This window comes from Panthera leo, chromosome B4, assembly GCF_018350215.1.
Source record: "Panthera leo isolate Ple1 chromosome B4, P.leo_Ple1_pat1.1, whole genome shotgun sequence".
NCBI lineage: Eukaryota > Metazoa > Chordata > Mammalia > Carnivora > Felidae > Panthera > Panthera leo.
The window spans coordinates 125,210,798-125,238,724 of NC_056685.1; the positions used below are offsets into that span (position 1 = coordinate 125,210,798).

The following is a 27,927-nucleotide window of genomic DNA, read 5'->3' on the forward strand; positions in this document are numbered from 1 at the left end:
TTCATTGCAATTTATTTAATTTAAAAAATAAAAATGGAAACAAAACAAAACGAAAAATGAAAAACAAAACAAAAATCAGTTTCCAATGAAAATACACACACTTTGGGTGGTTATCCAGCTTTTTCCCCCCTGTAGGCTGTTCTGGGCTCAAACCAATCAAATGAATGAAAACCAATTTTGACTGGAGCCATAAAGCATGTTGCACCAATTAAATTACACCAATATATTATTATAATACCTTTGAAATGCCTTTCAGACCAATAAATAAAAAAAGACAAATTCAAATAAAAAAGTCAACTTTTTATTACCAAAAAAAAATAGAAATTAAATAAAAGTCACAACACGGATTTAAAAAAAAAATGTGCAGTCAAGTTTCTCTCTCTTTTTTTTTTTTTTTCTTCTTCTTCTAGGAATGATACCATGCCAGTAAATCCCTACAAAACATTTCCAGTTTGGCAATAAGCAGTCAGTCGATCATTCACATTTGTACTCAAGACAGCAGGCCAGAGCAACACTCACCTGAATTCCCCACCCCCCGCAAAGGGCTCCCCATCATCTGAAGAAGCAGCACCTTATAACAGGGATGGAAAGTCAGAGAGCACTTAGCATTTTCATCTCGCCTAGGGTCTTGAAGCACTTCCTGAAAACTGATCATGCCTTAAAATTTACCTGTAAAAAGAAGTAGAATTCTACTCCTTTGGCAGATGTGTAAACTAAGACACCGAGAGGCCCACAGAGGCAGGGAAAGGACCAGGACAGCTGACATGGATTCTCCTGCTTGGTCCACCAGGTCATGAAAGTGTCTCTCACCTGTAAATTCCATGGAAATGAATCGAGCATGACTTCCTTGGTTGGGGATTGACTGGTAGGGATGATAGGACTTAATCAGGAAGCAGGGGAGCTGCTTGTCAAGAGCTCTTCTCTCTATTCCAAGGTTTTCCTTGAAAGGACACAGTCAACATGGCATCTAGAATCACAGGATGTTAGCAGAATGTCGGAACCAGGCAGGGCGTGAGAGACTGGCTAATCCACCCCTCCAGCCCTCGCTGAAGGGAGAATTTAGCCCTCAAAACACTGCAGGTGCCTAAGGCCATCAATTGGTTAGCAGCACACCAGGACTCAGCTCGGAACCTCCGCCTCTGGGTGGAGGCTGTCTTTGCCACAACTCACTGTTGGTGTTTATTGACAAAAGAGAACATGCAGGTGTGGGGCTTTGGGGGGAGGGGGAGAAGCAGAGTGATTTTCCTTAATAGTGTCATTTTAGAAGGATGGAAAATATTAAACAAATGCAATCACTTGGCAAAAGGAAAAAAAGATCAACCAGTAGGTAGGCGCTATACCTTCATAGGTGTTATACCTTAAGTCATACTGACAGCCACCAACTAGGCTGGCCGAGCTGCCACGCATGACGGACCAGCAGGGTGGCAGTATAGGCTGTTCAGAAAAGGTTGCATGAAACGAGACATGGAGTGGGGAGCTCACAGGCTGCAGGATGCCCTCCATGCACCCACACATCCCCCACACACAATTAGCTATCTACAGATTCTTTTCCCTTTGAACCTATACTGGAGTTCAGGAAGGAGGCGGCATTGAAGGAAAGGAAATCGAGAAGCTTCCCGTAATGCACCGCTCAGTTCAACCTGAAGGCACGCACAAGCCACAACCCCAGAGCTAGCGACAGGGGGCAACTGGAGCCATCTCCTCAAGAAAAGGGCACTTTCATTCCAATGACTGTTCTCAGTGCCTTAAGGTGAATTCTTTCTCATCTCTTTATGAACTACTGTCTATTGGTTTTCCCAAAAATACCCCCAAGACTAGTCCTCCTTATATATCTATGTGGCTACCAGAGGTTGGCCATCTTGAATCAAAGGGTTCAATTTTCCCAGGCCAGTAGGATCTGAAGTCATCCCAAATTCCCCAAAGAAACCACTAATTCCATACCCAGTATCTGAAGATGTCCCACTGTGAGACTGACATCTTACCACCGGCAGTCTGGGGGTCCAGAAGTTAAATACTTAGTTATATTACTTTTTAACCGAAGAGTCCTGCTACACCTCTTTCCTACCTCCTCCAGAACCATCTGGATGGCTCCTTGGGAAATGTTCCCTCTCCTGTACGCTTTCTCCCAACCCACTCTGCTCTTTCAACACCTTATTCATTTGAATGGATTCAGCTTTCTTTTCCCCCAAAGCCTAAGAGTTCAAACCCATGACAGAATACTTAGATATGGGCGGGGGGGGGGGGGGGGGGGGTTGGTGAGGGAGTACCTTCTGCCTAACTTTCCTTTTCTCATCCAAATATCCCACACCAAACATGAACTCCCTGGAAGCAAACTCACCTGCCTCTGTGGATTCCACACTCGGTGGATGGGAACCCATCTGCTATTAGCAAACAGGGTAAATGGTTGGGCCCGTGACTCCTATGGCAACATCACATCCAATTCGTGCAGGTGAGAACCCCAGAGGCAGCATTCCAGTTAACAGTGAGATGTTAAAGAAAGCGACAAGTTGCCCCCTTGCTGGTGAGGATCAATTTCCATTCATCTGCCCAAAGACCACAGAGGGTCCCGAGCTCAGTTACACACCATGGTTTGACCTCTGATGCCACCAACTTTTTCCCTGTCCATCCTCGGAAGGCTGTGCTGAAGAGCAAGGCAGACATCAGGAAAGAAGAGGCAGACGGCAAAAAAAGCCCCCAAATCACCACGGGCTGACTCTTTCTTCTAAGTCCTTAGCAGTGTTCAGAGCATTCTCCTCTGACCGAAGCCCTGTCTTCCATTCCAGGTAGACTAGCAAATTAACAAAGGTCACACTAGCGGCATGAAGGACAAACACAGAGCCCACAGGATGCCTTGACCCAACACTCCCAGGGCTGAGCTGGGTCCAGGATGGCGACTACGTGGCGTGGGCACTACCACCCTCTCTTTCCAATCCCGTGGCACCACTGCGGTTCAATCACGACACTCCTTCCCATTGTGCCTAGGTGACTCGAACCAGCACCCCCGGCAGCCACTATCAACAGATCACTGACTCAAGTTCAGGTTGCTGAAATCTACTTGCCGACCCCATGCAGTCAGACCAAGCCTGCCAATGTGAGGAGGAGAGAAGCAAGCTCTGAGCTCACCCCAAGCAGACGGCCCCAGGCTCTCTTGCCCCTCCTCCAGAAGCATTTGGATGATGTTTAGGGAGATGCCCCCGCTCCCATATGCTTCCTCCCCACCCTCTTAGCGCTGGCCACCACCACCTCCCCCGGACAGCCGGTCCTCCGAGAGGTGCCTCAAAGTAAATGCCAATTCGGACCCAAATTCTGACTGGCAGCTGGCAGGACTGGCAGAGAACCCACTTCTCCCTTTCAGGTGCTGGCGCAAGGCTGAGGACTTGGCCAAGCAAGATGGTACCAATCCTTTTTCAGTCTATCATCGTGGCCAGCAAAGAGGTAACCAGCTCACAAGCACAAGTCATTGCTCCCACTCCTCCCCCAAAACCCACCCACAACCCACCCCCTGCACCCTGGGGAGCTAGTTAAGCTTGTTGCAGATCTCCAGCGCTTTCTTGTAGACCTGAGTCACATCGTCCATGTCCACGAGGAGGGAGAAGCTGCTGTCTCCCAGCCGGTTCCGGTACCGCTTCAGGTACTGGGGCCGCGGCCGGTTCTGGAGCCCCTCAAAGTCCTGGATCTGGAGGAAGTTTTCAGCAGAGACGCAGCTGCGGATGCGCTGGCGGGCAGGGCGATTCTCCTGCAAGTCCAGCAAGTCGAAGGAGTCGCTGGACAGGACGCTGTCGTCACTGATGACGCTGGAGGGCCGGCTGTAGCTCCGGGAGAGGCCTTCGGCGGGGACGCCGGGCTCCAGCAAGGATTCCAGTGTGGGCATTTCGGGGCTGACGAGGGCCGGGTCCATGGTCCCTGCTGAGTACTTGCTGCTGTGTTTCAAGATGCCCTTCCTGCGGCAGGAGAGGCTGTGGGAAGTGCCCCTGGCTGGGTCTGGGGGGCTGGGGGATGGGATGCTGCTGCCCAGCCCATCGTTACTGTCCAACAGCTCGGAAGATTCGCTGCGCTCTGGGGAAGAATAGTACCCCGATTCTCTCTGCTGGGTCTTCTTCAAGATGCCCTTCTTGGGCATCGTGGCCGACTGCTTGGGGCTGAGTTTACCCGGCACCTCTGCCTCGGGGGAGCTTGGGAGGGGCACACCAGTCCGACACAAGTCCTGCTCCATCTTGAAAGCAGAGGGCAAGGCAGGGCTGACCACGCCTTCGATGAAGCCCGTGCTGTGGGAGCGATGTTCGCTGTTGCTCCGCTTCTTCAGGATCCCTTTGGGCCTCTTGGAGCTCAGCTTGGATGGGCTTTCGGGCACCGAGTCCTGGCCAGACTGGGCAAAGTCATTCTCTTTCTTGGACTTTTTCAGCGACCGCTGCCGCTCCAGCATGACTTCTGAGGCCCCGGGTTTGGCCAGGCCCTTCATTTTGGCTTCAGCCTCGGCCTGCAGCCCCGTGGAACGGTGATGCCAGTCGATAATGCGAGCCAAGAGCGGTGACTCGGAGTTGTGCAGTGCGTCACAGTCACAGACGCTGCTCTTGTAGCCCCAGTTCACCCACCAGTGGTTGGCGATGTCCTCAATGGTGGCCCGGCGATCGGGGTTCACCATCAGCATCCACCGAATGAGTCCTCGAGCGTCTGTGGGACAAGAGAGGAAGAATGATACGTCGCACGGAAGCCTTTGGCCTTGACGGGGCCACCACTGTAGGGGTAAGGAGACCCTACCAGGGAATGGGAGCCAATGTCTTCCAGACAGTACATCAAAAGCATCATCAGGACGCAGAACCACAGGCCAGTGCATTGTCACATCTTGGCACGTTTTTCCATAGAAATAAAGGAATGTCCTAGAACTACCAAGCTCTCCATCAGCTCAGATCTTCATTAAATGGGGAAGTCCAGGTAACCAGAACAGATTCCAGACCCGACCCCAAGCAGGCCCCATCATTCCTCCGGTGGCTATCGTTTTACCAAAAGGGAAAACAGGTGGAGGTTACCGAGGCTTTTCTTTCGACCTCCAAGGTAGGCTCGTGGAAACACACCATGCTCAAGGTCATGGGGAAAGTGTGTCAGCATGAAAAGGAAACTGAGGGCTGAGATGGTGAGAAAAAGGCTCCTCATCAGAGAAGGAAAGACAGAGAAGGGTGGAGAGGGGCTCACATCTGGCATACCTGGGCAGGGAGAGGGGCCATCCCCAAGGCTGGCCTGACCCCGGGCCTTGGCCAGGTTCTGAGACCCACACCCAGTGAGCTCACCTCTTCTCCCTCTCTGACATAAGCTGACGCCTACCGAGCTGTCAGATCCGAGAGCTCATCTAGATCTGCTATCTGCTTATAGCCTGGCTGAGACATACCACGTGCAAATCTCTGCTGCCAGAGGATTAGGGGAAAGGCCCAAAGGGATGTTGAGGAGGCCACAGGAACCAACTGACTCTCACAGCTTATAAATTGACTTTTCAGATCAAACTGTGCTTCCCCCAATGGGAGTTGAATTAGATCCTGGGAAGGATCTAAACTTCCCAGGCCCCACCGTCCCCTCAGCTGCTTGTGTAGGCTAATGAGTAGCTGGTGGGGGCCAGGCAATGAGACCAGGGGTGAGCTACACCCCTGAAAAGTAACAGGATGATCGTTCCCTTCAGACATTCAGGAAATATCTTCTAAATTCCTGCAATGTGCCAGGAACTGTGTTTGTGTGTTGGTTAGCCGATGAGGCAAATAAGACCACCGCGAGGGTCACCTGGAAATTTCTTAAAAAAAAAAAACAAAAACAAAAAACACCAGGCTGGCCTATTTAAATAAATAAATAAATAAATAAATAAGCATCTACATATATACATATATGTATAACACAGTAGTCAAGAGTCAACCCTCATTCTTCACCTTCTCCTGCTTACTAAAATGGATTTGTAACCCCAAAACCAATACCCGGCCACTCTCCCTGTCATTTGTATACATTTGCAAAGTGGCAAAAATTTGAGTCACCCCCAGCCTGTATGTGTGTTCCCAGCTGAGTTCGAAGGAGGTGATGACGCCCTGCCTTCTTCTTACCCTCATACTGTAAAAATGTGTACTTTTTACAGCCTGTAATAGTCCATTTTTTTCCATATTTTTGTCCTTGTTTTTTGGTGATTTCACCGTGTAAAATGCCCCCCCCCCCCACCATAGTGCTAAAGCACTGTCTATGGTTCTTAAGTTCGAGAAGGCTGTGACACACCTTATGGAGAAAATACGTGTGTTAGATAGGCTTCATTCAGATAGGAGTCATAGCGCTGTTGGCTATGAGTTTGATGTTAATGAGCCAATAAGATATTTCAAATGAGGTGTCTTTAAACAGAAATATACATAAAACAAGATCATATGCTGATCAGTTGACAAAAATATTGTGACCAGAGATTGAACCCTGTATTTCCTCTCAGAGTCGTGCTTCAGTATTCACTACCTCAGTGCTCAGAGCGACTTTGTAGAATGTAACTACTGGGAAGAATGAGAATCCATTGTGTGTGTGTGTGTGTGTGTGTGTGCGCGCGTGTGTGTGTAGCATGTCTATCTATGAAGGTCTGTGTTAACTACATTTCAAAGATGTGCACAGACTTTCCATCCACACATGACCTTCTCCTATCAAGGGATGAAGCTTATGACCTTGGCTGCTTTGACCCACAGAACATGGCAGAAGTGACATTATCTGGCTTCCCGGTGCTGACATAAAAAAGGCTTGGAAGCTTCTTCTTTCTCTGTCTTAAGAGCCCTGAGCTGTCATGTTAGAAGTCTAGGCTTCCTCCTGGAGAGAGAGGCCTGGGGAGGGACTTCGTGGAGGGGAGCCCACGTGGAAGGGCAGTGAGCAGGGGTCATACAACCAGACCCAGCCAGGTGGCCATCTGAATGCAACTGTAGGAGAAACCCAAGCATGGCCAGGAGAGCTCTAGCCAACCCAGGGAATCGAGAGATACGGCACCTAGTTGTTGTTTAAGCCACCGAATTTTTTTTTTATTGATTACTGAATATTTTATTTTGTGATTCAATTTTATTTTGATATGAGAAGAAAAATCAGGAATTGAATTAGATTTGTTATCCAAAGTAGTAAAACAGATCAGAAAAACTTCATGAAAGAAGAACCATTCAGAATCCTTCATGACCCAGCTCGTCTATTTTCATCCTAAACATACAAAGAAAAGAGCTAATTCAGAAACCACTAACTAGCTGGATGCGTTTTGATAATTGTTCGTGAGTAAGAATATTAGAGACCCAGCTCCTTCTAAACCCTTATGTAGCTACTATTTCTCGAGGTGTGTATAGTTCTTCTCTCACTTCTGATCGGTAACTATAATTCATGAGAGAACACCTTATTCTGTAAGAGTAAATATCCCCTGCTTTTGTATATTCAGCTCAGCTGAATTTGTTAGTGCTGTCTCTTACAGGACAACTGGTTAGGGAAAAATTTAAAAATTGGATATATTTAAGGCGTATAACATGATTGGTATACATACACATAATTAAATGATTACTACAGTCAAACCAATTAATTCATCTCCTGACATAGTTAAACTGTGTGTGTGTGTGTGTGTGTGATGAGAGCATCTGAAATCTATTATCTTAGCAAATTTCCAGTATAAGAAAGAAAGAAAGAAAGAAAGAAAGAAAGAAAGAAAGAAAGAAAGAAAATAAACCACCAATTTACTTGGAGTGGTGGGGGGAGGGGTAGAGTTGCTATAGCAATAAATGATGCAATAAATGATGCCAAGTGCCATACCACATGCCCCTGGGGCACAGCAGTGAAAAAGAGTGGTTGCCACCCTCCTGGCACTGAGTCTAGTTGAAGGTGGTTTATATGACTGCATGGGCTAGAAAGGACTTCATAGGATATCTCTTCCAAAATTAAAAAAAAAAATTAATGTTTACTAATTTTGAGAGAGAGAGAGAGACAGTGAGCATGAGTTGGGGAGGGGCATAGAGAGACAGACACAGAATCCAAAAGCAGGCTCCAGGCTCCGGGCTGTGAGTACAAAGTCCGATGCAGGGCTCGACCTCATGAGCCATGAGATCATGACCTGAGCCGAAGTCAGACGTTTAACCGACTGAGACACCCAGGCGCCCCTCTTCCAAAATTTTAATTAACAGTGGAGAGACTAAATCCAAATGGTAAGGGACTTGCCCAGGTTCGCGTAAGCAGGACTCCCAGCCTGCCTACTGTATAGAGCATTTGCTCTAGAAATTCCATTTGGGAAGGTTTGGGCAGAGCAGCGTTATCAAGCCAGCTTTGCCAAAAGGCAAAAATCTGAAGAGGAAAAACAGGAGACTCCTTATAGACATTCAAACAGAAGCAGCAAGTGTGAGCAAAGGCAGGACAGCCAACCACTCCCGCTCGACCTCTGACCCTCCAAGGGCACCGCACCTGAGGGCTGCGTGGGCTCCCGATACTCTCCACTGCTGATCTGCCGAATGAGGTTTTTGTGATCGAAACCATCGAAAGGCATCGTTCCATAAACGAGGGTGTAAAGCAACACGCCCAGGGCCCAGCTGTCCACCTGGAGCAGAGAGACAGGGTAAACAGGAGCTCAGAAGCAGGTTCCAGGATGCCTTCCAATCCATCGGCCTCACTGCCTGTGAGCAGCCACCCACAACGACCCCAGGAACTGAACGTAGCCCCTGGCAGACAGGTTCCCGCCCGCAGCCTGACAACTATAGGCAAGGCAGCTGTGGGCTGCTTCAGAGCCTGACCTTTCCATTTCCAACAGAGACCGACAGTACCAATCTACGTGAGAGTTTTCTTAAAAAGATTATCTTCTTGGATCCTCAGTATAATGTGAAATAGGTAGGGCCTGGATTATATTCAACCCCATTTGACAGATGAGACTACTGAGGCATAAGAAAGCCAAATGATATTTCCCCAGAGCCCCTCTCTGCCAACGTGATGGGTACAAGACTGGGCCATAGGACCCTTCACTCTGAATCCAGGAATCAATTCCTTCCTGCACCTTCTTCAGATGGGTCAGGGGCTAAAGACTCAAATGCTTATGAGAGCCAGGCATGCAACAAACATGAACAAAGCAAGAGAGAATCTGGGGTACGACGTGGAGCACTGGGGACGGAGACAAACTGTAGAGTGCATTGATCCACCTTACAGAGGCAGCCTCCCCTTGGCAAACTGCTTCCACATAGCCAGGCGAGCCCAGCACTGCCAGATCCTCTGGTTTTTCAGGAGAAGTCAGAAACTGGACTTTGATGTGAAATCTCCCAATTATTAAAGGTTTGGTCAATTTTCTTTTAGAAAGACTAATGTGGCCAAATAAAGCCTGCTTGCTGGCCAGATCGCAGGCTGCCAGCTTAGAACCTTGGGAAGAGATCATCGAAGATCAAAGAAGCATTTATTACCTCTGATAAATGTAGTGTGTCAGGTTTTTAGAGTTTCGTAAATTGAGTCTGATGCTCCTTCCTTACACTCTTATTTTAGAAAGACTTTCTCTTCATTACAATTGGTAGGGGGCCTTGGCATCCTTCTTTCACCCTTCAGCCCTGCCTTCAAACACTCTCAAACAGATAAATATTTGGAAGGAAACATTTCAACCCACTGAGCAGCTGCTATTTAAGGGATAACCAGCGGGTGGATCTCTCCATAAAGAGAACCTTCCTTTTAAAGAGAATAATCACTCACAACTCACGCATTTTCAAAATAGCATTTACACATACACATCTCTCACAGTGGCCCTGAGAGCCTTTAGGCATATAAAGAAATAAACACATTTCTCCTGAATTAGAAGGTACAATTAAAACTGTAATTCCTTAATCAAAAATACATGCTGTCAAAAATACATGCTAAAAGACAGTCACTGCAGAGTTAGGGGTTTGGTGGTTTGTTTTTTGATTTGTTCTAACAGGGAAAAACTAAAAACAATCTGTCTAAATCTAGGGAAGTGATTAAGTTATGGTATATTCATACAATAAAACATGTCTTTATCAGAAACCGCGCTTTTAAGTAATAACAAATTTAGAAAATGTCACAATATGATTTTAAGCTAATAAAAAGCCAGACACACATATGTATACACATATACATAATGACTGCAATTATTTTTTGAAATGCAGAGATCTACATTGGAAAAAAGTCTAAAAGAGAAGTCACAAAAATGTTAAGGTAACTTTATCTTCTGGATTTCTCAAATTTTCTCCCAGGTGTCTACATTATGGCTTTTATAATCATATAAGGAAAAGTCTTCTTGCATGGCATGCTTTTTTGTTTGTTTGTTCTTAAGTATTGCTTAGATCCAATTCTCGCCCTCCCTCCTCCCTTTCCTCCCCCACCTCCACCCCCCATGCACCAGCAGCTTGCTCACCTCTGGCCCCCGGTAAGGTCTCCCATTGACAATCTCAGGAGAAGCGTAGAGCGGGCTCCCACAAAATGTTTGCAAGAACTTGTCCTTCTGGTACAGGTTGGAAAGCCCAAAGTCAGCAATCTACAAAGAGAAGCAAGGCCAAGGGGGGCCTGTTAGTGTTCCAGTGAATGTCTACATTAGATCATCTGAGCACGAGGGCGCCTGCGTGGGTCTGCGGCTGGGTCACCATTCTCTCTCCGGTCCTTAGTCTTCATAAAGGAAGGAGTCCACAGGACCGGGCCAGGGACTCCCAGCTGCAGTCCCTGCCACCCACCACAACTCTGTCACATCCGCCCACTACATGCTCTCTTACTCAAAATTACTCCCCGCGTGGCCTTTACCTTCACTGCAGTTTAGGCCTGCCCTGAGAAACACCCAGGAAATCACTGGCTTGATGTTTCTGATGCACAACGAAGTACACAACTATTAATCTGGAAACCGCCCATCTGTGGCCCAGCTAAACTCACTCTGCACCCACAGAGCGTATCACACTTTGGAAAACCCCGACCAGTGCCGCTGATACCCCGGCATTTTCATCTGCCCGCACTCTGACCAGAACCGTATTTTGCCAAACCTTGTGACCCTAGATGAAATGGACCCGGAGCCCTGGATTTTGAGTCATTGTACAATCAGGCCAAGCTCTGCCGCCAGCCCTCTGTGCGACATGGAACAGGTCCCTTAGCTACTCTGAGTTGAACCACCAGAAAATGGGAACCCAGGATCCTTTCCTGTTCTGGATCACAGGATTACTGTGAGAATTTAAAAAAAAAAAAAAATCAATCCAGATGAGAACATGAATGTAAACCTTTAAGTCTTCAAGCTCCATGCAAATGTTTTACCTAACCCTGTTTCTCTGGTACTGCACATCCCTTAGAATCACTGTCTTCTGTCCTGGTTTCACTACCCTCTATGGCAGTACTCTTCTCTGTGTGTGTATGCGTGTGTGCATCATGCATAAATATATACATCACATAAATACACACCCATATTTACAGATGTTGTACATTTACGTACGTATATATACACACATGCCGTATATATAACTTTCCCTTGCCTGTTAGACTCCAGTCCCCGAGGCAGGTTGCATGTTCCACGTCTTCCCTCCCCACCCAACGAATACTTGCCACGCCAATAGGCAAAATATTTTGAAAAGCACAAGGTAATTAATAGAAAAATGAAGAAGGTGGAGGAGGAGGTGGAGAAGGAGGAAGAGAAGGGGAACAGGAAGGAAGGAAAGAGGAAGGAGAAAAAGAAGGGGAAGGGGAAGGAGGGGAAGAAACTTGCACCACTTACTGAACAACCTCCAAGTATCGAGCACTGTTCTGAGCACTTTCCCCTTCTCTAATCTCATCCAAAACCCCATTTACACAACAATGCAAATGTACTTCATGCCACTGAACTGTGCAGCTAAAAAGATGGTTAAAGTGGCAAATTTCATGTTATGGATATTTAAACACAATTCTTTAAACAGATGAGGAAACGGGTTTAAGGAGACGAGGTGATGCATCTCAGGAGAGCTGACTAGTAGGCGGCCGTGGAAACCCCGTGCCTCTAAAGCTTCAGTCCACTGCGTGCACAAGACCACCCCCCGATAATCTGCAAGCTTCACCCCAGCCTTCCGAGCTGAGCTTCTGCCATTCTCCAAGCCGATTTCCATTTGGGGCTTATAAATAGGCTGAGTGATTCACATGCCCAGAGCTCAGCCTGGCCCCAGTGGCGCTGAGGCTCTGTCTTGAATGCAGCCCCCAGAATAAGGCTATTTTCTAAAAGTTGTCCCTGAATGAATGAATGGAATGTCATTGAAAGCAGCTGGTGTATAACCACGCTCAGAAAATGCATTCTCTGGGCTCACATTGCACTTAATTGCCCTGAATTCCACTTTCTTATCAAGGCCTCCGATTTGCTTGCAGGAAGTTGGTTGGAAGCTTATGAAGTGTGCCCTGTGGATCAGGAAAGGAAGGGAATGGCTGGATGCCCTGGGGCCTGCCCCGAAGTCCCAGGGCTTCGGCCTCTGCAACTGCAGCCAAGGCAAGGTGCAGACACAGCGCAGTGGGCGTCCCGAGGAAAACGTATCCCCTTCCTACCCCGCGATGTCCACGGTTGCCAAATACATGCGTGAGAGGCACCCACCACCATGGCGTGCAAATCCCTGCACGCACACACTCGCGCCAGACTTCTCTAAGTCTGGGCACCCTTGCTTTCTGTGCAGCTGTCCTGAGAAGCATGTTTATGTTAGGGACCCCTCCCGTCCTCTCAGACTGATGCTTATCAGCCTTGCCCAGTAAAACTGTCATTGCCACTGACAGATTTATAAAAATGTAGATTAGCCCCGTGTTCTTGGCACTTCAACGGAAAAGAAATATTAATCAACACACACACACACATACACAGAGTTCTTAAACCTTGAACCACCTAAACTTAGGCTCCAGCTCTACGATTTCATACCATTGGGAGTGTCTATCGACTATAAGAGCAGAAATGGCCACTGGTTAAAACTTCTCAAAGCCTCAATTTCTTATCTGTAAAATGGAGGTAGGGAGGCGCCTGGGTGGCTCAGTCGGTTGAGCGACCCGCTTTTGGTTTTGGCTCAGGTCATGATCTCAAGGTTCATGAGATCGAGCCCTGTGCCAGGCTCGGCACCAACAGCAAGAAGCCTACTTGGGATTCTCTCTCTCTCTCTCTCTCTCTCTCTCTCTTTCTCTCTCTTCCTCTGCCCAGCTCATGCTCTCTCTCTCTCTCTCTCTCTCAAATAAAATAAAATAAAATAAAATAAAATAAAATAAAATAAGATAGAGTTAGGAACAGTACCCACCTCCACAGTGTCATGGTGAAAATTACATGACAAAAAGTATGTAAAATGCTTAGGACAGACATTGGCACAGAGTTGGGTCTCCATAAATATTTGCTCCCCACCATTAAATCTGTATCCATAGCTTTATCAACCTCACGATATTCAAAACAACACTGGCTTTCCAGTTCAGGAAATTATTTAAGGCCCCTTTTTCAAATTAATACACTTTTTACAAGTGAACGGAACAAAATAAAAATATGAAGTAAAATAGCACAGAAGATACGAGGGAAAGGCAGAAACCATGAAGACAGTGTAATACAAAAAATCTGGGAAATTTGAAAAACCTGAAATTTTGGAAATAGTGATTTTAAACATAATAAAACAAAAATAACCGAATTAAAGTCGTATTTTGCCGACACATCAGTAACCTTTGGAGAAGGTAACTACTTTGAATTTTTTCTGGTGATGGGCTTGTTCTGCCCCGTATCGGCTCAAAATCACGTCCCCACACTGGGCCAATACCCGTTCAGCCTGGGCCCCAGAAAAGAATCTGAGAAGACAACATGCAGGTCCTTAATTTTTGGAGTTTTTGTTATTATCAAGCCATTCTAGAAGGATGTCCTGCTGGATAAAAATCAAAGGTAGAAAGATACGGTAGGAAGTGATTATTCACATTTCCAAATAGCCTCGCGACAACACAGATGCACTTTGAAGACTCCCAGCTAAGTGAAACAAGCCAGACACGAAAGGGTAAATATTATATGGGTCCACTTATACGCGGTACCTAAAGGGGAGGGGCGGCGGTTAACCCTGGGTCTCTGTGAATAATTGCTGTGAGCTCACAGGATGAAAAAGGAAGTATCTGCTTGCCGGTGGGTAAATGATGGGGGAAAATGCTGACGAGGAGGGTGTTGGAAGCAATGGTCTGACGGTCATTTGCAGTGTCTAAGAGGAAGTACAGCAGACTGGACAGATCAGAAGAATCTGGGGCTGACCGTGGACGTGGCACTGGTGGGACCTGCCACGTAACTCAGTTTCCTCACCTGCAAAATGGCACTAATAATAGAACCCACCTCGGAAAGCTGCGTGAGAGAGAAGAACAGGCACGAGACGCCCTTGGAATAGTCCTGGGACGACAGACTCTAGATTACAGCCGTCATGATGTTGCTGGTGGTTTGGTCTGCTTAACAATTGTTTGCTAAGAAACAGTGCCCACCAAAGAGCCAAAGGGAAATTACCATCACCCGCTTCTGGAATAGGCATGCCCAGGGTGGGAGGCTGTTCTGCACGACGGGAGAAGTAAGGGATGAAGGGTTTGAGGGTTTGGGTTCAAATCCCAGCCTTACTGATTACCAGCACTGAGTTTAGGCCGTTCGTTAATCCTTCCCTGCTCCACTGAGGTCCGCGGGTCAGCAGCTTCCGCACCAGCTGGGAGATGACCAATCCCAAGTGACCTGGGAAAGCTCTTAACTGAGAGCACCTCCGAGAAGCAGCTTCTCAGGGGATGCTAATGAGCAACCCATCACGGCTCACCACGCACTCGACTGGGGCGTCCCGACACAGCTGCCCTGGCCATCATGACTCCGGCAGCCTGGCCGGTGGCTACCAACAGCTTTTGGAGAGTCCCTCCTAGGAACAACTGTCTACAAGCTGCCTCCAGACAAGGCAAGGCAGACTGAAGCAAAGGCCAAGAAAGTGCCCGTGTGTGATGCTCGCCTAGATTTGGGGCAAAATTGGGTAGTAGTGGTAGAAGGCAGAATTTATCAGGTGCCTGGGTGTTTAGAGTCCGGCGGCCTTAGGTTTGCAGCCAGCCCCATTGCCAATATCAGCTGCAGGAACCTCCTCATCTGTAAAATGGGGATAATCAGACCCACCCCAGTGGAGACGTTCTGAGATCCAAATGATGTAAGGCATGTGGCAGGTCCGGCACAGGACTCCGGCTTCTAGCAGAGGCTCAATGAAGGTCACTTTCCTTTCCCAGCCTCCGTGCACTATTCTTGTGCTTGCTGCTCCTTCCCTGCAGAAGGCTGTTGGCACATTTCTATCAAACTCCTACCCATCCTTCAAAACCCAGTTCAATCACCACTGCCTCAGCAAAGGCTTTTTGGTCCTTTTATAATTAACAGAATCACTACCTCCTGCTCAGCACTTCCAGAGCACATTATACGGGCACTATGAGGCACATAGCAAGGCCATCTGGTCCTGCCAAGAGAGGATCAGGGAAGGCTTCCTGAAAGAAGAGGCATTCAAGCTGAGACTGAAAGGAGGGGTAGGCAAAGAGCAGTGGGAAGAGCATTCCAAACACAGGGAACCACGTGTGCAAAAGCCAGATTGTCCTCACCACCGGACAATTACATTCTATATCTGTTCGTCTGTTGCTTGTGTCCCCAGCTGGAATTCTAGGTCAAATTCAGTACCTTATCTTCCTCACTCACCTCTATATCCTTCTCATGGCTCATTATGCTGGTTTAACAACTGTGAGATTCCGAGCTCCGAGAAGATAAGGACCTGGCCCTCTGGTTCACGCTTAAATCCCAGCATCCAGCACGCGGCCAGGTACACAGTAGGAACTTAGTACATGTCTGTGGTCGAATATGTACTGCCCATAGGACATAACTCAATTTGCTCAACAAGTAAGTGCGGAAATAGATGAGTGAATGCAGCCACGCACGGAGACACGCATATACACAAACACACACGTAAATGGGTGAGTGAACAAATGAACAGATTAATTAATGCACAAATGCAGAGTTCTCACGCGCATGTAATCAAAGCCCAGAGGCCATATCCTGAGCTGCCCCATTTGGCCTTGTGAAGCCTCAGAGATTTCTATCTCATCTTAGCCCTAGCCATTCAAATTTCTTTTCTTGTCCGCAGCCGCTTTGAGTCCATTGTCATCAGGGGCAACAGGCCATCTCCCCTATGCCCCTCTACTCTGAGCCCTGGGAGCTCACCAAATTCCCAGCCCTCTTTGAGGAGGCGAGCTGACCCCAGTGCTTGGACCTCTTACTTCAAGGCATTTTTACAGGACCCTTCTATGGGAATTGTCAGCATTCCATTCTCCCAGAGAGTGGGATGTGAATCTGGCCCATTTTTATTAATTGCAAATTACTGCTATGCCGGGCGTCTATTTTAGTAGACATAGGCTTACTCCACAGAGGCTTTAACAGGCCTCTCCGCAGTACGGAATGCAACCCAAAGAGGCACATTGCTCTCATTCTTTCTGCCAACAGACTATGTGAATATTTTTAGAAGCCACGCCCTCTCACAGTGGCCCGATAAATAATTTCCAGTGCCAGATGTGCCCTTTGCAAATCAACACCAGGCAGAGAAGAGGGGACAACGAGTTACCTGGCTCGCACCAAAGTGCAGTGGCATGGGTCACATTTAAACCAGTAGCATGCTCAGAGGCTTCCTGGGCCAAAGCCCCCCTCCCCCCACCCCCAGCCTTGGAATCCCGGAGAAGGAATCGGAATCGAGGCTAGGGAGGCACCAGCGGGGGCTGTGAGAGGGACCTGGCTGCTCTTATCCCGCTGGCTTTCTCCCTCCGGTCCAGACGCTGATGCCACGGGCTCTCCAGAACACGGAGGCCGGTGTGTGGTCATGTGTCTGCTGCCTCTGCCACCAATGCCCTTTCTAAGTATGTTTCCAGCAAAGTGCTGAGTCAGGAAGAGAAGAGCCAGGCAGATACAGCCGGAAGACAAATCAACACCAGCTGAAACGTATTTAAAAAAAAAAAAACCTTGGGAGTGCGTGTGAAATGATGAAAGAGAATTTGCCCAGAAGTCAAACATGGGAGTTGTAATCCTGGCTGTCATCCTTTCACCCCAAACCCAAACAGCTTAAGGGTACCCGCTGTGTGGCAAGTGCTGGGCCACACTGCAGAAACAGAGACACAGAAAGCCCACGTGGATTCACTGCACATGATCATGGGCATGTCACCTAGACCTCCTGGGCCTTCATCATGCAAACAAGGGGGTCAGAAAATGACCCTCAACGTTCTTCAAGCTCTAGGATTCTCAGATCCTAGCAGCATCCCTTGAACAAGCAGAAGGAAAAATTCGTGTTGGGGAATGGGGAGGTTTGGTTTCTGTGCGGAGGTGGGGGGGAGGGGCGCGCGTGGGCCCATGCTTGTGTGTTTCACCTTGGGCAATGCCAGGAGTAGAGATTCTTAACGAAAAGACAAGGAAAAAAAACATGACCGACAGTTCAATTTTATTAACGTTCTGTGGGTCTGCTATGCACCTACACAAAGGACAGGGAGCGCAGACTGAAGGGCTCAGTCCTGGGAGCCTTGAGGCCCAACACCACTGCCCTATGGCTCATTTGCATGAGCCATTCCCCTGGGCTCCTGCACCATTGTTCCCAGAACAATTGCCTTCAGAATTCTAACTATTCTTCTCCTCCATTGGGAAATTCTATGACTCCATAGGAAGCTATGTGCCTTATCACTTCTGGGACTACATCATGGGACCAAGAGGTCACATTGTCCCACTGAAGCCAATCCCCAAGCCAGAGGCTCACATTCCAGGCCTTGTAAAGACTACATTTCATTTCGAGAGCTCCCAGAGCAGGTGGCAGGACGAATCGCTGAGAAAGTTACCAGGGTGGAAGGCACAAACCCTTAGAAATGTGTCCCTTGGACAAGAACCCAATTATCTAGCCATGGCCTGGCCACCACTCCCCAGGACCCAGGCACCTTCCCAGCAGCTGACTCCCTGTTCAACGTCCTCTCTGGTGGCCAACCATTTGCACAGGTGCTTCGGACACGAAGACCTGAGTGCCAAGTGCTCTGAGTATATATGGTCTAAAATCCTCACATTTGCCATGGACTCCCCAGGACTGGGCACAAGTCATGGCACATGGTAATTGCTCAGGAAGTACTCACTGTAAACTTGGACAAGTAGACAACAACCCCCAAAGACAGGACCAGCATCCCTACTGGACAGACAAGGAAACTGAGGCTTACTTTATCCAAAATACTGCCATTAGTAAGGGGCAGAGTTGCAGTTCAAATTCAAATTCCAGGCTACCCAACTTCGAAGCCGCCGCTGTGAACCCTGACTCACTGCATGGTGCTCAGCAATGTATGAAGCTACACACGGGGTATCTTGCTTAGTCCTCAAAACAAGCCTGTGAGCATCACGGTTACCCCATTTTATAGTCATAGAAGCAGGATGAAGTGGCTTTCCCGATGGCAAACAGCTAGTAAGCCATGCAGGACAGAATTTTCCAACCACACAGTCAGTGCTCCAACGAGAATAATCCAGCCACTTTGCCAGAAAGGGAGAGACCTTGAGACTGCACCGCCTGATCCTAGGAAGAAATTGTTTGACCAATTGTTCCCTCCTTATTCTGTGGACTAACACAGAAATGTGTGACCACAGTCCACTACTCGCAAAAACAAGACGTCACCTTAACAAGGCTTCTGGGAGCCTCTCAAAGGATGATGCTAACTCATGGTTGCCACCATGATCTGCAAACAGAATCCAAACTCCAAGAGAGGAAACAGTCTCCCTGTGATGCACCCCCTCAAATGAAAGCAACAGCAACAAAAAGAAGGGACGATGCGAGGTCATTCCCATGCTTTGTCCCGGGACCAGGGATGAGGCACTAACGTCACCAGCGGCCAATTAGAGGGATCCCCTGGTGGCGGGAGTACTGAGGCCATTTCATAATGAAACCCATGCGGCGGGCTCCGTTTATTTTGAAACCGTATTTGCTTATTTTGCAGACGTGATCAAAAGGACATTCAGAGAGCTCCGCAGGAGGCACTTGAACCCCGTTGGCCGGGAGAGCTTGCTTCAGCTCCAGCGGCAGCCAGCAATAACACTCTCCGTAAAAGTACGCCCATCCCTTGATGGTATGCTCCTTCCCGGCAGCACAGGCCATCGTCCTGTCCGGCAGCTGCCCAGTCCCAAGGCTGGCTACGGGGGTGGGAGGGTTGGGAGGGCGACGGAGGCGGCACGGCAGTGACAGGAGGGTGGCAGGGAAGGAGTTCCAACTCTTCCATAACCTGGGACCCTGCTGGCAACTCAAGCATTCAGGAGTCACGCAGACATGGGCTCACACCCCAACTCCACTACTTACGGCTGTGTCACCTTGGGTTGGTTACTTAACTTCTCTGTGCCTCACGTCCCAATCTGTGAAATGACGTAAATGACAGTGCCCGTGTCACAGGGTTGGGAAGATTAAATGGAAGTGATATCCGGCAAGTTGCATATCAGTAACATGTGCAACCTGTTACTGTCCTAAGTGTTTTTATGGCGATGATTATAGACCATGAGCTTCCTGGGGACGGGGACTGTACTGTAGTCATCCCAGCGTGAAAATCAATGTGTGGCATCCAGTTGGAGCTGGAGAAATGCTTGTTGAATTTCAGTGTTGGAACTGAACTGATGGCTTAAGCCCCATGACTGCCTGCACCTGCCTGCCAGGGCAGGACCCAGCAGCCTCCTGATGCCTGACTTCTGGGCTGCAGCCTGGGGCTGCTTGAGCCCCACCAGCCACAATCCCCAGGCTCCGTATTATCAATCAACGAGACACGAGCTTTACCTTAATATTGCAGTTGTCATCAAGCAGTATGTTTTCCAGCTTCAAGTCCCGGTGGACCACACCGTTCTGAAACGAGAACACAGGCAGGGGACTGAATGGGATGGCTGGGATGAGATCAAGAAAGAGGGAGCAGGAGCCGGGGAGCAAAGGGAACGATTTGACAGATTAAAGAACTGCGCCAGCCCGGTGGTCTTCGCCTCCATCCTTCAGGGCCTTTCTCACTGTCATGAAGCTCTCCGCCAGCCAATGACCAGGGACAGGAGAGCATTAGTCACTTGCTGTGTGGTTAAGGGAAAAATGACTGGAATCCATTCTCCCTCAGAGCCTGTAAAACAGCAGGGGGATTCTTTGTCGGAATGTAATTCCACTGTGTGAAAGCAATATAGTCGCAGGCAGGGACAAACAATGTCTGTCTGTAGTGTGCTTCCCAGGGAAGAAGCAGATATCTCTGCTGGAGACTCAGAAAGTGGGGCTCACAGACCTGGCTTGTCTGTCTGTCTGCCTGCCTGCCTGCCTGCCCAAGGCTGGAAAGGGGACTTGCTCAATCTATTCTGACCCATGAAACTAATCCAGATCTGTTCAGAGCAGAACAGTAACACCCCCATGGAAATTTCCTAAGCAGCTGGGAGGGAAGGTTCAATAAGTCCCTCTCTGCTGGCAGGACTCAGGTGATGGGAGGCGGTGGGAGGGGCCAATGAGACCCTAGCCACTGGACTGACCAAAGCGGGTTCCTGCCATCCTATGTGACCTTTCCATTCAAGCCAACTCTGGCAAGGCTGGACGCTGAAGTGCAGTGACAGGCTGCTAGCCTACAGAGGGTGAAAAGCAGTCATTAACCAACAGACTGCTGGTCTATACAGCAGTAACGACTAGTACTCATGATCCTTTGTAAAACCCAATGATCTTTTAAAGAGGTGGGTGGGCGTGGGCAGAGAGGTGGAACGGAGACAACCAGCTACATTGGGCTGGGTGCACAAACAGCAGGGAGGAAGTTTTTAATATCATTCGGCATAAAGGGCATTTGCAATCGAACCTGCTGTTGTAAGCAAACCAACTGGCTAGAAGCTCTTAGTGTTTCATTCAAGATTTCTTTAGGGGAGCCTGGGGGGCTCAGTCGGTTAAGCTTCAGACTCTTGATTTCAGCTCAGGTCATGATCTCACGGTTTGCGAATTTGAGCCCCCACATCAGGCTCCGTACTGCCGGAAGCTTGGGATTCTCTCTCTCTCCCTCTCATTCTGCCCCTCCCGTATGCACTCTCGCTCTCTCTCTCTCAAAGTAAATAAATAAACTTAAAAAAAAAAAAAAGATTTCTTTAGTTCAGAATCTGCATGTTTATAGTTGGTGCTTTATTGTTTATTTTCCTTTCCATCTGACAGTTCCTAATATCCCCAAAAGCACTGGCTGAAGACACAAAAGTTGTATTTCTGCTACGCTTTTTCTAACACAAAACTTCAAGGATGTGTTTTGAATTCAGAAATATACAAACCAAGGCTCCTGGAGGAAAGATACAGAATACAAGCTACCCCATTTTTCTCTAGTTTTAAATATTGGGAGCAGTTTGGTTTATATTATTGCATTCTTAGTTTTCATACTAAGATGGAATGAGTCTGATAAAGCCCCATTCAAACAAAAGCCTAAGTCTTCACCCACTTCAAATAATGAAAATATGATCTGTAGTGCTTTAAGATGATGCCTGATGATAAAGCATAAAATACTGTTTGATCTGATCGGTGCCTTTGGAGTCAGCAAAGTGAAGTACAACAGTGTTCATGTGGATTAAAGGTTTTAGATTTGAATTATCAAATTTTTTTCAATTTTTTTAATGTTTAATTTGAGAAAAAGAAAGAGAGAGTACCAGCAGCAGAGGGCCAGAGAGATAAGGAAACAGGGGATCTGAGGCAGGCTCTGTGCTGACAGCAGAGAGCCTGATGCAGGGCTCAAACTCCTGAGCCATGAGATCATGGCCCGAGTGGAAGTCGGCCGCTTAACTGACTGAGCCACCCAGGCGCCCCTGAATAATCATCTTCTAATTACTTACAGAGCCACTGTCAATTAACCAGAATATTTAACAAGCCAGAAGGCCCCATGTGGCAATCATTTGAATGAAGAAGCTGACTCTATTTTGGACGCCATGTTGGATTCAAGTCACTATTGTCCTCAAAGTGAAAGAATGTTCCTGAAATAAACAGCATGAATAGGATGGGATCATGATTAACATAATTAGTAACAATGATGGCTGAAATACGTCTTGGAATCATTTGTGCCCTTCATTTCCTTCTCCAGAGACAAAGGGTATCCAACCTGGCTGTATCATGAGCACATCCCATTAGGCGTGTTGCAATAAAACGTACGTGTAGGTACGTAACCTTTGTGGGTGTAATCTATGTGAGGAAAGATACCGAGAGCACAGGAAGTTCACAACCAGCGGCTTAGTAACGCCACTTCTGGAATATCCCTCAGGTAAATCATTCAGATGAGTGGAAGAGGTTAATATATAAAGATAGCGATCACTACAATATATTAACCAGAAATTGGAACCAGCCTAAATGGCCAACAATCACAATAATTACAGAGAATTTTTAGTAATGTGGGAAAATGGTTTACATTAAAATACTAAGTGAAAAGGCAAGACACCAATATAAAAAATACACATACTGTGGTGCTCTGGATCCTGGAGTGGAGAAAGGCCATGGGGGGGGGGGGGTGCGGTGAACTGGTGAATTCTAAATAAAATCTGTAGTTTTGTTAACACCAATGCCTGAATGTTAGTATCTCGGTTTCAACAAATGTACTGCCGTAATGTCAAATGTTCCCATTAGGATAAAAGTGAAGGAGGGGCAAATGGCAGCTCTCTGTATTATCTTGGAAACTTTGCTGTACCTCTGAAATCATTCAAAATAAGAAATTCGAATTAAAAAATAGATGTTAGGAGTAGGAGGAAAAAGACTGGAAAGCAATGCACAGAAGTGTCACTTGTGGGCTATGCCTGGATTCTGGAATCACGGGGGGTGGTGATTTTCTTCTATTTTATAAGCTCTCCATGCATATGACAATGAACAGATATCACCTGAATTCTATGAAAAGGATCACGTGGCACCATCAAAACCATCTGTGAGCAAAGCCCCGGCGGGGCGCAGCCGTACCTTGTGACAATAGTGCACGGCGGAGACGATCTGGCGGAAGAAGTGTCTGGTCTCCCTCTCGCTGAGGCGTCTCCTCTCACTGATGTAATCGTACAGCTCCCCCTTGCTCGCGTACTCCATGATGATCACAATCTTGTCTTTGTTCTCAAACACTGTGGGGGGAACGGCAACACACAAACACCCTGTTTATCCAACAAGCTCACTTATGACTGCAGAGGGTGCGAGGGAGGACGACGGAGATGTCACTGAGCAGGGGCCAAGAGACAGCAGTCAGGCCATTCCACGTCACGAGGGGCTGGGCGAGTGTTCCGGCCAGGTAGATGATGACATCACGCTATTGTTACTGGACACACCTCTGTAACCCTAAGGGAAAGGTGTCTCTCTCCTCCGATGGCCCCCTGCCCTTGATCAGGATCATTTTCCTAAGCCCCGCCCACCAGAACAGCCCCCTGTACGACAAACAACTACCATCCATTAACCATTCGATATGGACCAGCGACTTGGACCTCACGAGCTACTCTGAACCCAAAATGGGTGGCTGGACTTGTCACCTCTTTGCTCAAAACCTTCTAGACTTTTCCATCTCACTCAAAATAAAACCCAAAGTTCCTAATGTGGCCCACCAGGTCCTGTGTGGTCCTGTGGACCCTTCCCAGCCCTATTCCGTGTATTCTGCATATTTATTGATTTAGTCACCCCCACTAGAATGTAAATGAGGGTTGGTCTATTTCATTCACGGCTGTATCCCCAGCACCCAGAGCGCTGACATGGGAGCTCAATGAACAATTATCGAATGAGCGAGCTCAAAACTTCCTAAATGCATTCTGGACAGTTACAGTAAATAATTACATAGCCTTTACTCTGTGCCAGGCGCCTGTACGGTTTTGAGTGCCCCACATGTACTGACTCATTTAGATCTTACAGCAAACTTTCAGGGAAATACCAGTAATTGAAAAATGAGGACACTGCGAGCGAGAGAAGTTCGGAGACTTGCACAGTTTGGCTGAGCTGCCAGACTGGGACACGGCTCACCTCTGGCTTCTGGCCTTGGTGAGGACCCGTGATGACATAGCCTAATGTGGTGGCATGTCAGGACCACTGCAATCCCCCCCGCCAGGCTGGGTTCCCTGACTCAGCCCCTTCCTACTCAACCCCCACACAACCAGGGAACTTGTTTTCCAAAACACTTGTAACCGCTTCTCTCTCCCCAACCCTGATACTCTCTCTAGCAGTGATGTTCACACTCTGCCAGACTAAGTCCTTGGGAGGGAGCATCAAGCAGATGCCCATGGGTGCTGGTCAGGGGAGGCCACAAAGCACAGGCACTAGGTCCTCAACACCACCTGCACCAAAGCCACTTTGCTGCTACTGGGCTCCACTGGGCTTTCACAAAGATGGACATCCTTTGAGCAAAGACAAAATAAAGAATAATTGTTTTGAAAGCCATCACTCCCAAGGGACATGGTATAAAAACCTTTGTAGGGTACCCAAGACCGTCCCTGAAGGACCCCTGCCTACATCCCTCCATCTCATCAGTCTCTACCATTCCCCCATCAGGCCCCTGATGTCCACCAGTGCTGGACCATTTGTCGTTTCTCACAATCTCTCTCTCTCTCTCTCTCCCCCCCCCCCCCCCCCCCAATGACTGCTGTTTCCCACCTCCTTCCCCCTGCCTTTACTCCTCCCTGTCTTACCTGTCTGGGAAACTCCGGCCCATCTGTCAAGATTGAACTCAAATATGGCTTCTATTTTGCTTCCCTCTGCCCCTCACGGTGGCTACTTAATACGTGTATCACTTTCAAACCGCATATATTTATGTGCTGATTTACATACCCATTTCCTCTGCCTGGACTGTGAGTCTGGACTTTTAGACATAAAACGTTTGGTTTTAGAATCAGACATGCCTAAGTAGGATTCCTGGGTCTGCCTCTTAATTGCTGTGTTACTCTGGGGGAGTTGCCCGCCCTCTCTGTGCCTCAGTTTGGTCAACTGTAAAATGTAAATAACGTTAGTAAGCACTTCTTAGAACTGTTGGGAGTGTTTATTGACACTGGGTTTGTTAAATGCTGAGAACAAGGCCTGCACTTATGGCAGGTGCTCAGTGACATTAGCTAGTATTGTGACGATTGATATTATCGGACCCCAGGGCCTTAGCACTGAGCCAGACTCCCAGATACACTCAATGAGAACGGAATGGAACTGGAACATGCCCCAGGCCTGGGTCCTCTGTCCTCCCACACCTTGTCACTGGCTGTTAGAAGCTCAAGCCCCTCCAGTTCCTTCTTGGCTCCTTCAAGTCCAGCCAAACGTCTCTGATAAAATGAAGGGGGAAGGAGGAGGAGGAAGGAGAACAGCCAGGCAAAATTGGCTGCTTCTGCGTCTGCTGGCCTCGGGGTACCCTGCAGCCTTGGCTCCTGCCAGGGATTTCAGCCTGTTGTGCCCTTTTCATTAACAATAAACTATGGAAACTGGAAAAGCTGCCTCGGGAGACACGGCTCAGGCTCCAAAAATGATGGAGCGATATGTCCTGGACAGGACGGCGGGCTTTCTAATTTTAAAAGGTGGGGAAGGAAGAAAGAGGGAAGGTTCCCTGACAGGGGAATAAAGAAGGAGCCTCACCCCCCTACACACAAAAGTCTGATGCGTCCCCAAGGGAGGCCAAACCACTGGTCCCCTCAGTGACTATCAGAAGGTGTGGGTCACTCGCCTGGTACAGACACAGGACCGTTTCGGTCTCTTTCCAATCGGCTGACTTGGTATCATGCAGACATAAACACACTCGTTTCAACAGTTCACTGCACCGGACGTTTTCCTACACAGCTTCCATCAGTAAGTCCTGCTAGGCCTCCCTCTAAAATACATCTCGATTCTGTCCTGTCTGACGTCCCCAGCCACCCCTTGCTCTGCAGGCCCCGTCCTCACTGGTCTCCTGTCTTTCACTCTTGCCCCTCAGCTGGCTTTCTGTATTTAGAGGGGGGCCGGGGAACGGTTCCAGATGCATGTGCTGTGGAGCACAGTCCTGCAAGAGACTCTGGAGGAAAAATAGGGTTCCGCGATCAAACGTAGGCAAAATGTTTGGAAAATGCTAATTAATGCTCGATCGCCCTAGGAGAGTCTGGTTTCTTTGACTCTGAGTTTGGCGGGTTGATTTGGCCATTTCAACACCCCTACTGACATCCAGAGGAACTAACCAGGAGCCAGGCTGGGGAACAATGGGTGAACGAGGTAATATCCAAGTGATAAAATCGGCCCCTCAACTGTTGCAGGCCGGGCTTGCGGGCAGCGGGTGACAGAACTGTCCAAGTGGCCACGCTGGGCTCTGCGACCCCACCCCCACCCCTCCCACAGGAAGCAGCACAGCCAAGCCTCAGGGTCAAGGCCCTGATTGTAACCCTAGATTAGCTAAATGCAAACAACAGTTCCAGACTTGGTACCTCAATGACTCACCAAGGAGGCCACACGGTGATATGTATGAAGCTTCCAGTCCCTCCTGGTAATAGCGCGCTTACTGAAGGCTACTGTGTTCAGGCACTGAGCTGATCAGTGTTTTGCAGGAATTGTGTCATATGGCTTTGGTCCTATGAGTATCCTCATTGCACACGTGAGAAATTCTGGGTTCACCCGGGTTAATAACTGCCAGGGCCACAGAGTCTGAGGCGGAGCCAGGCCGAGGCCCGCAGTCTGACCACACCCACCACGCTCTTAGCCACTACACTAATACACCTATATGTGAACGCCCTGACCCTTGGTCTCATCAGTCAAACACAGGGCACTCCGTGAGCTCACGGGTCTTACTCCTCCAGCGTGCTGCCTCGGCCAGTGCTCCATAAACGGGAGCTCTCCTCAGAATTACTTCATCTGCCTCTTAGCCAGCTCCTGCAAAATAAAACCCTACGACTTTGCTCTCCCCGCTGCCATCGCTCTTTAAAACGTGTTGTGGCTGCCGCAGAATCACAAAATTTTCAAGCAGGAAGGGCCTTAGAGATCAAGTACTATTTTTTCCAGAAGAGCCCAGGGTTTCTAACATATAAGAAAGCGCAAGGCCTTGGGGGTCTGTCCTGAAGAATAACCAGCTTCCGCGCCCTTGGCCCCAGACTCCTTGCCCACGTTAAGGTCACTATCAGCGAGGTGATAGGAACTCTTGGCCATTCTTCTGGCAAAAAGGGCCGCTTCCCTTGGGCACTTTTACAACTGGTTATTTATAAGCCCAGAAATCTTGTCTGTGTTTATGTTATTAGTCACTAAGCAAAAGCTTATTTTCCACCAGTTGGGAAGGGTTTCCTTTCTGAAAAATGAAAGCCTGTGTCTCTTGGCCAGTCTTACCCAGAAGCCCAGTGGCTCCAGAATGGTAAGGAAAACTATGGCCCTTGACATGCCAGGCCTACCAGGAAAATCAAAACCCTGAATAGAAACTTAGCTCAACTTGAGTCAGCCCACAGCACCGGGCCATGTCCATTTGCTGCAGATCCAGGATTTAAGTGTAACGATACACTTCTGTAAAGTACCCATGATGGGAATGGCACGGGCGGGGGGGGGGGGGGGGGAGCGGGGAGTCACTTGAGAGAAGACTTGACCAGGTTAAGACTGGAGAAGGCAGGCCAGGCAGAAGGAGCTGCATGACCCAGGGCAGAGACAGGAGCAGAACCAGCGGCAGTTGGCAGGTGCTAGGAACTAAGGGAAAAGAAAGGAGAGGAGGGCTATGAATGAGCCGCAGAGGCCTTGAATGCCCACAAGGAGTTCTGGGGGGGGGGGGGGGGGGAGTCAGATATGCCCAAACATTGCGAAGAACTATCATAAATAGACGGAGCAAGGGACAGGGCAGCACCCAGGATCCTGGGCCTAAGAAATAGACCAGAGCTCCCTTCCCCTCAAGAGCCTTCCCTGTCAGATGGTAATCTCTCCTTCCTCAGAAGGCTTATTTGTGATAACAATAGTTAACACTTAGTGGACAATTACTGCATGCCATGGATTGTCACCTTTAATCCTAACAATCCTACGAGATAGGTATTAACATTATCCCTACTTCATAAATAGGGAGCCG

At 48.3% G+C, this 27,927-nt stretch overlaps 1 protein-coding gene and 1 long non-coding RNA gene across 7 annotated transcripts in view; one reads left to right on the forward strand and one right to left on the reverse strand.

Moving 5' to 3' along the window:
* Positions 1-349: 349 nt before the first annotated feature.
* NUAK1 (NUAK family kinase 1) overlaps positions 350-27,927 on the reverse strand; it is a 72,448-nt gene continuing 44,870 nt past the window's right edge. For 5 of the 6 annotated variants that reach the window (XM_042947593.1, XM_042947596.1, XM_042947594.1 and 2 more), the window contains 5 exons: positions 22,887-23,038; positions 19,743-19,808; positions 10,358-10,477; positions 8,419-8,551; positions 2,247-4,671 (listed from right to left, as the gene is read on the reverse strand). In XM_042947593.1, the coding sequence (XP_042803527.1) occupies positions 3,518-4,671; positions 8,419-8,551; positions 10,358-10,477; positions 19,743-19,808; positions 22,887-23,038 (1,625 nt within the window). In that variant the 3' untranslated portion in view covers positions 2,247-3,517. Of the gene's footprint in view, positions 968-2,246; positions 4,672-8,418; positions 8,552-10,357; positions 10,478-19,742; positions 19,809-22,886; positions 23,039-27,927 lie in introns of those variants that run through there. The other variant, XR_006205068.1, reaches the window with a different exon arrangement.
* On the forward strand, positions 18,160-21,943 carry LOC122225032. The gene is made up of 2 exons (XR_006205069.1): positions 18,160-19,050; positions 21,784-21,943. It is a non-coding gene; the product is annotated as an uncharacterized LOC122225032 (long non-coding RNA).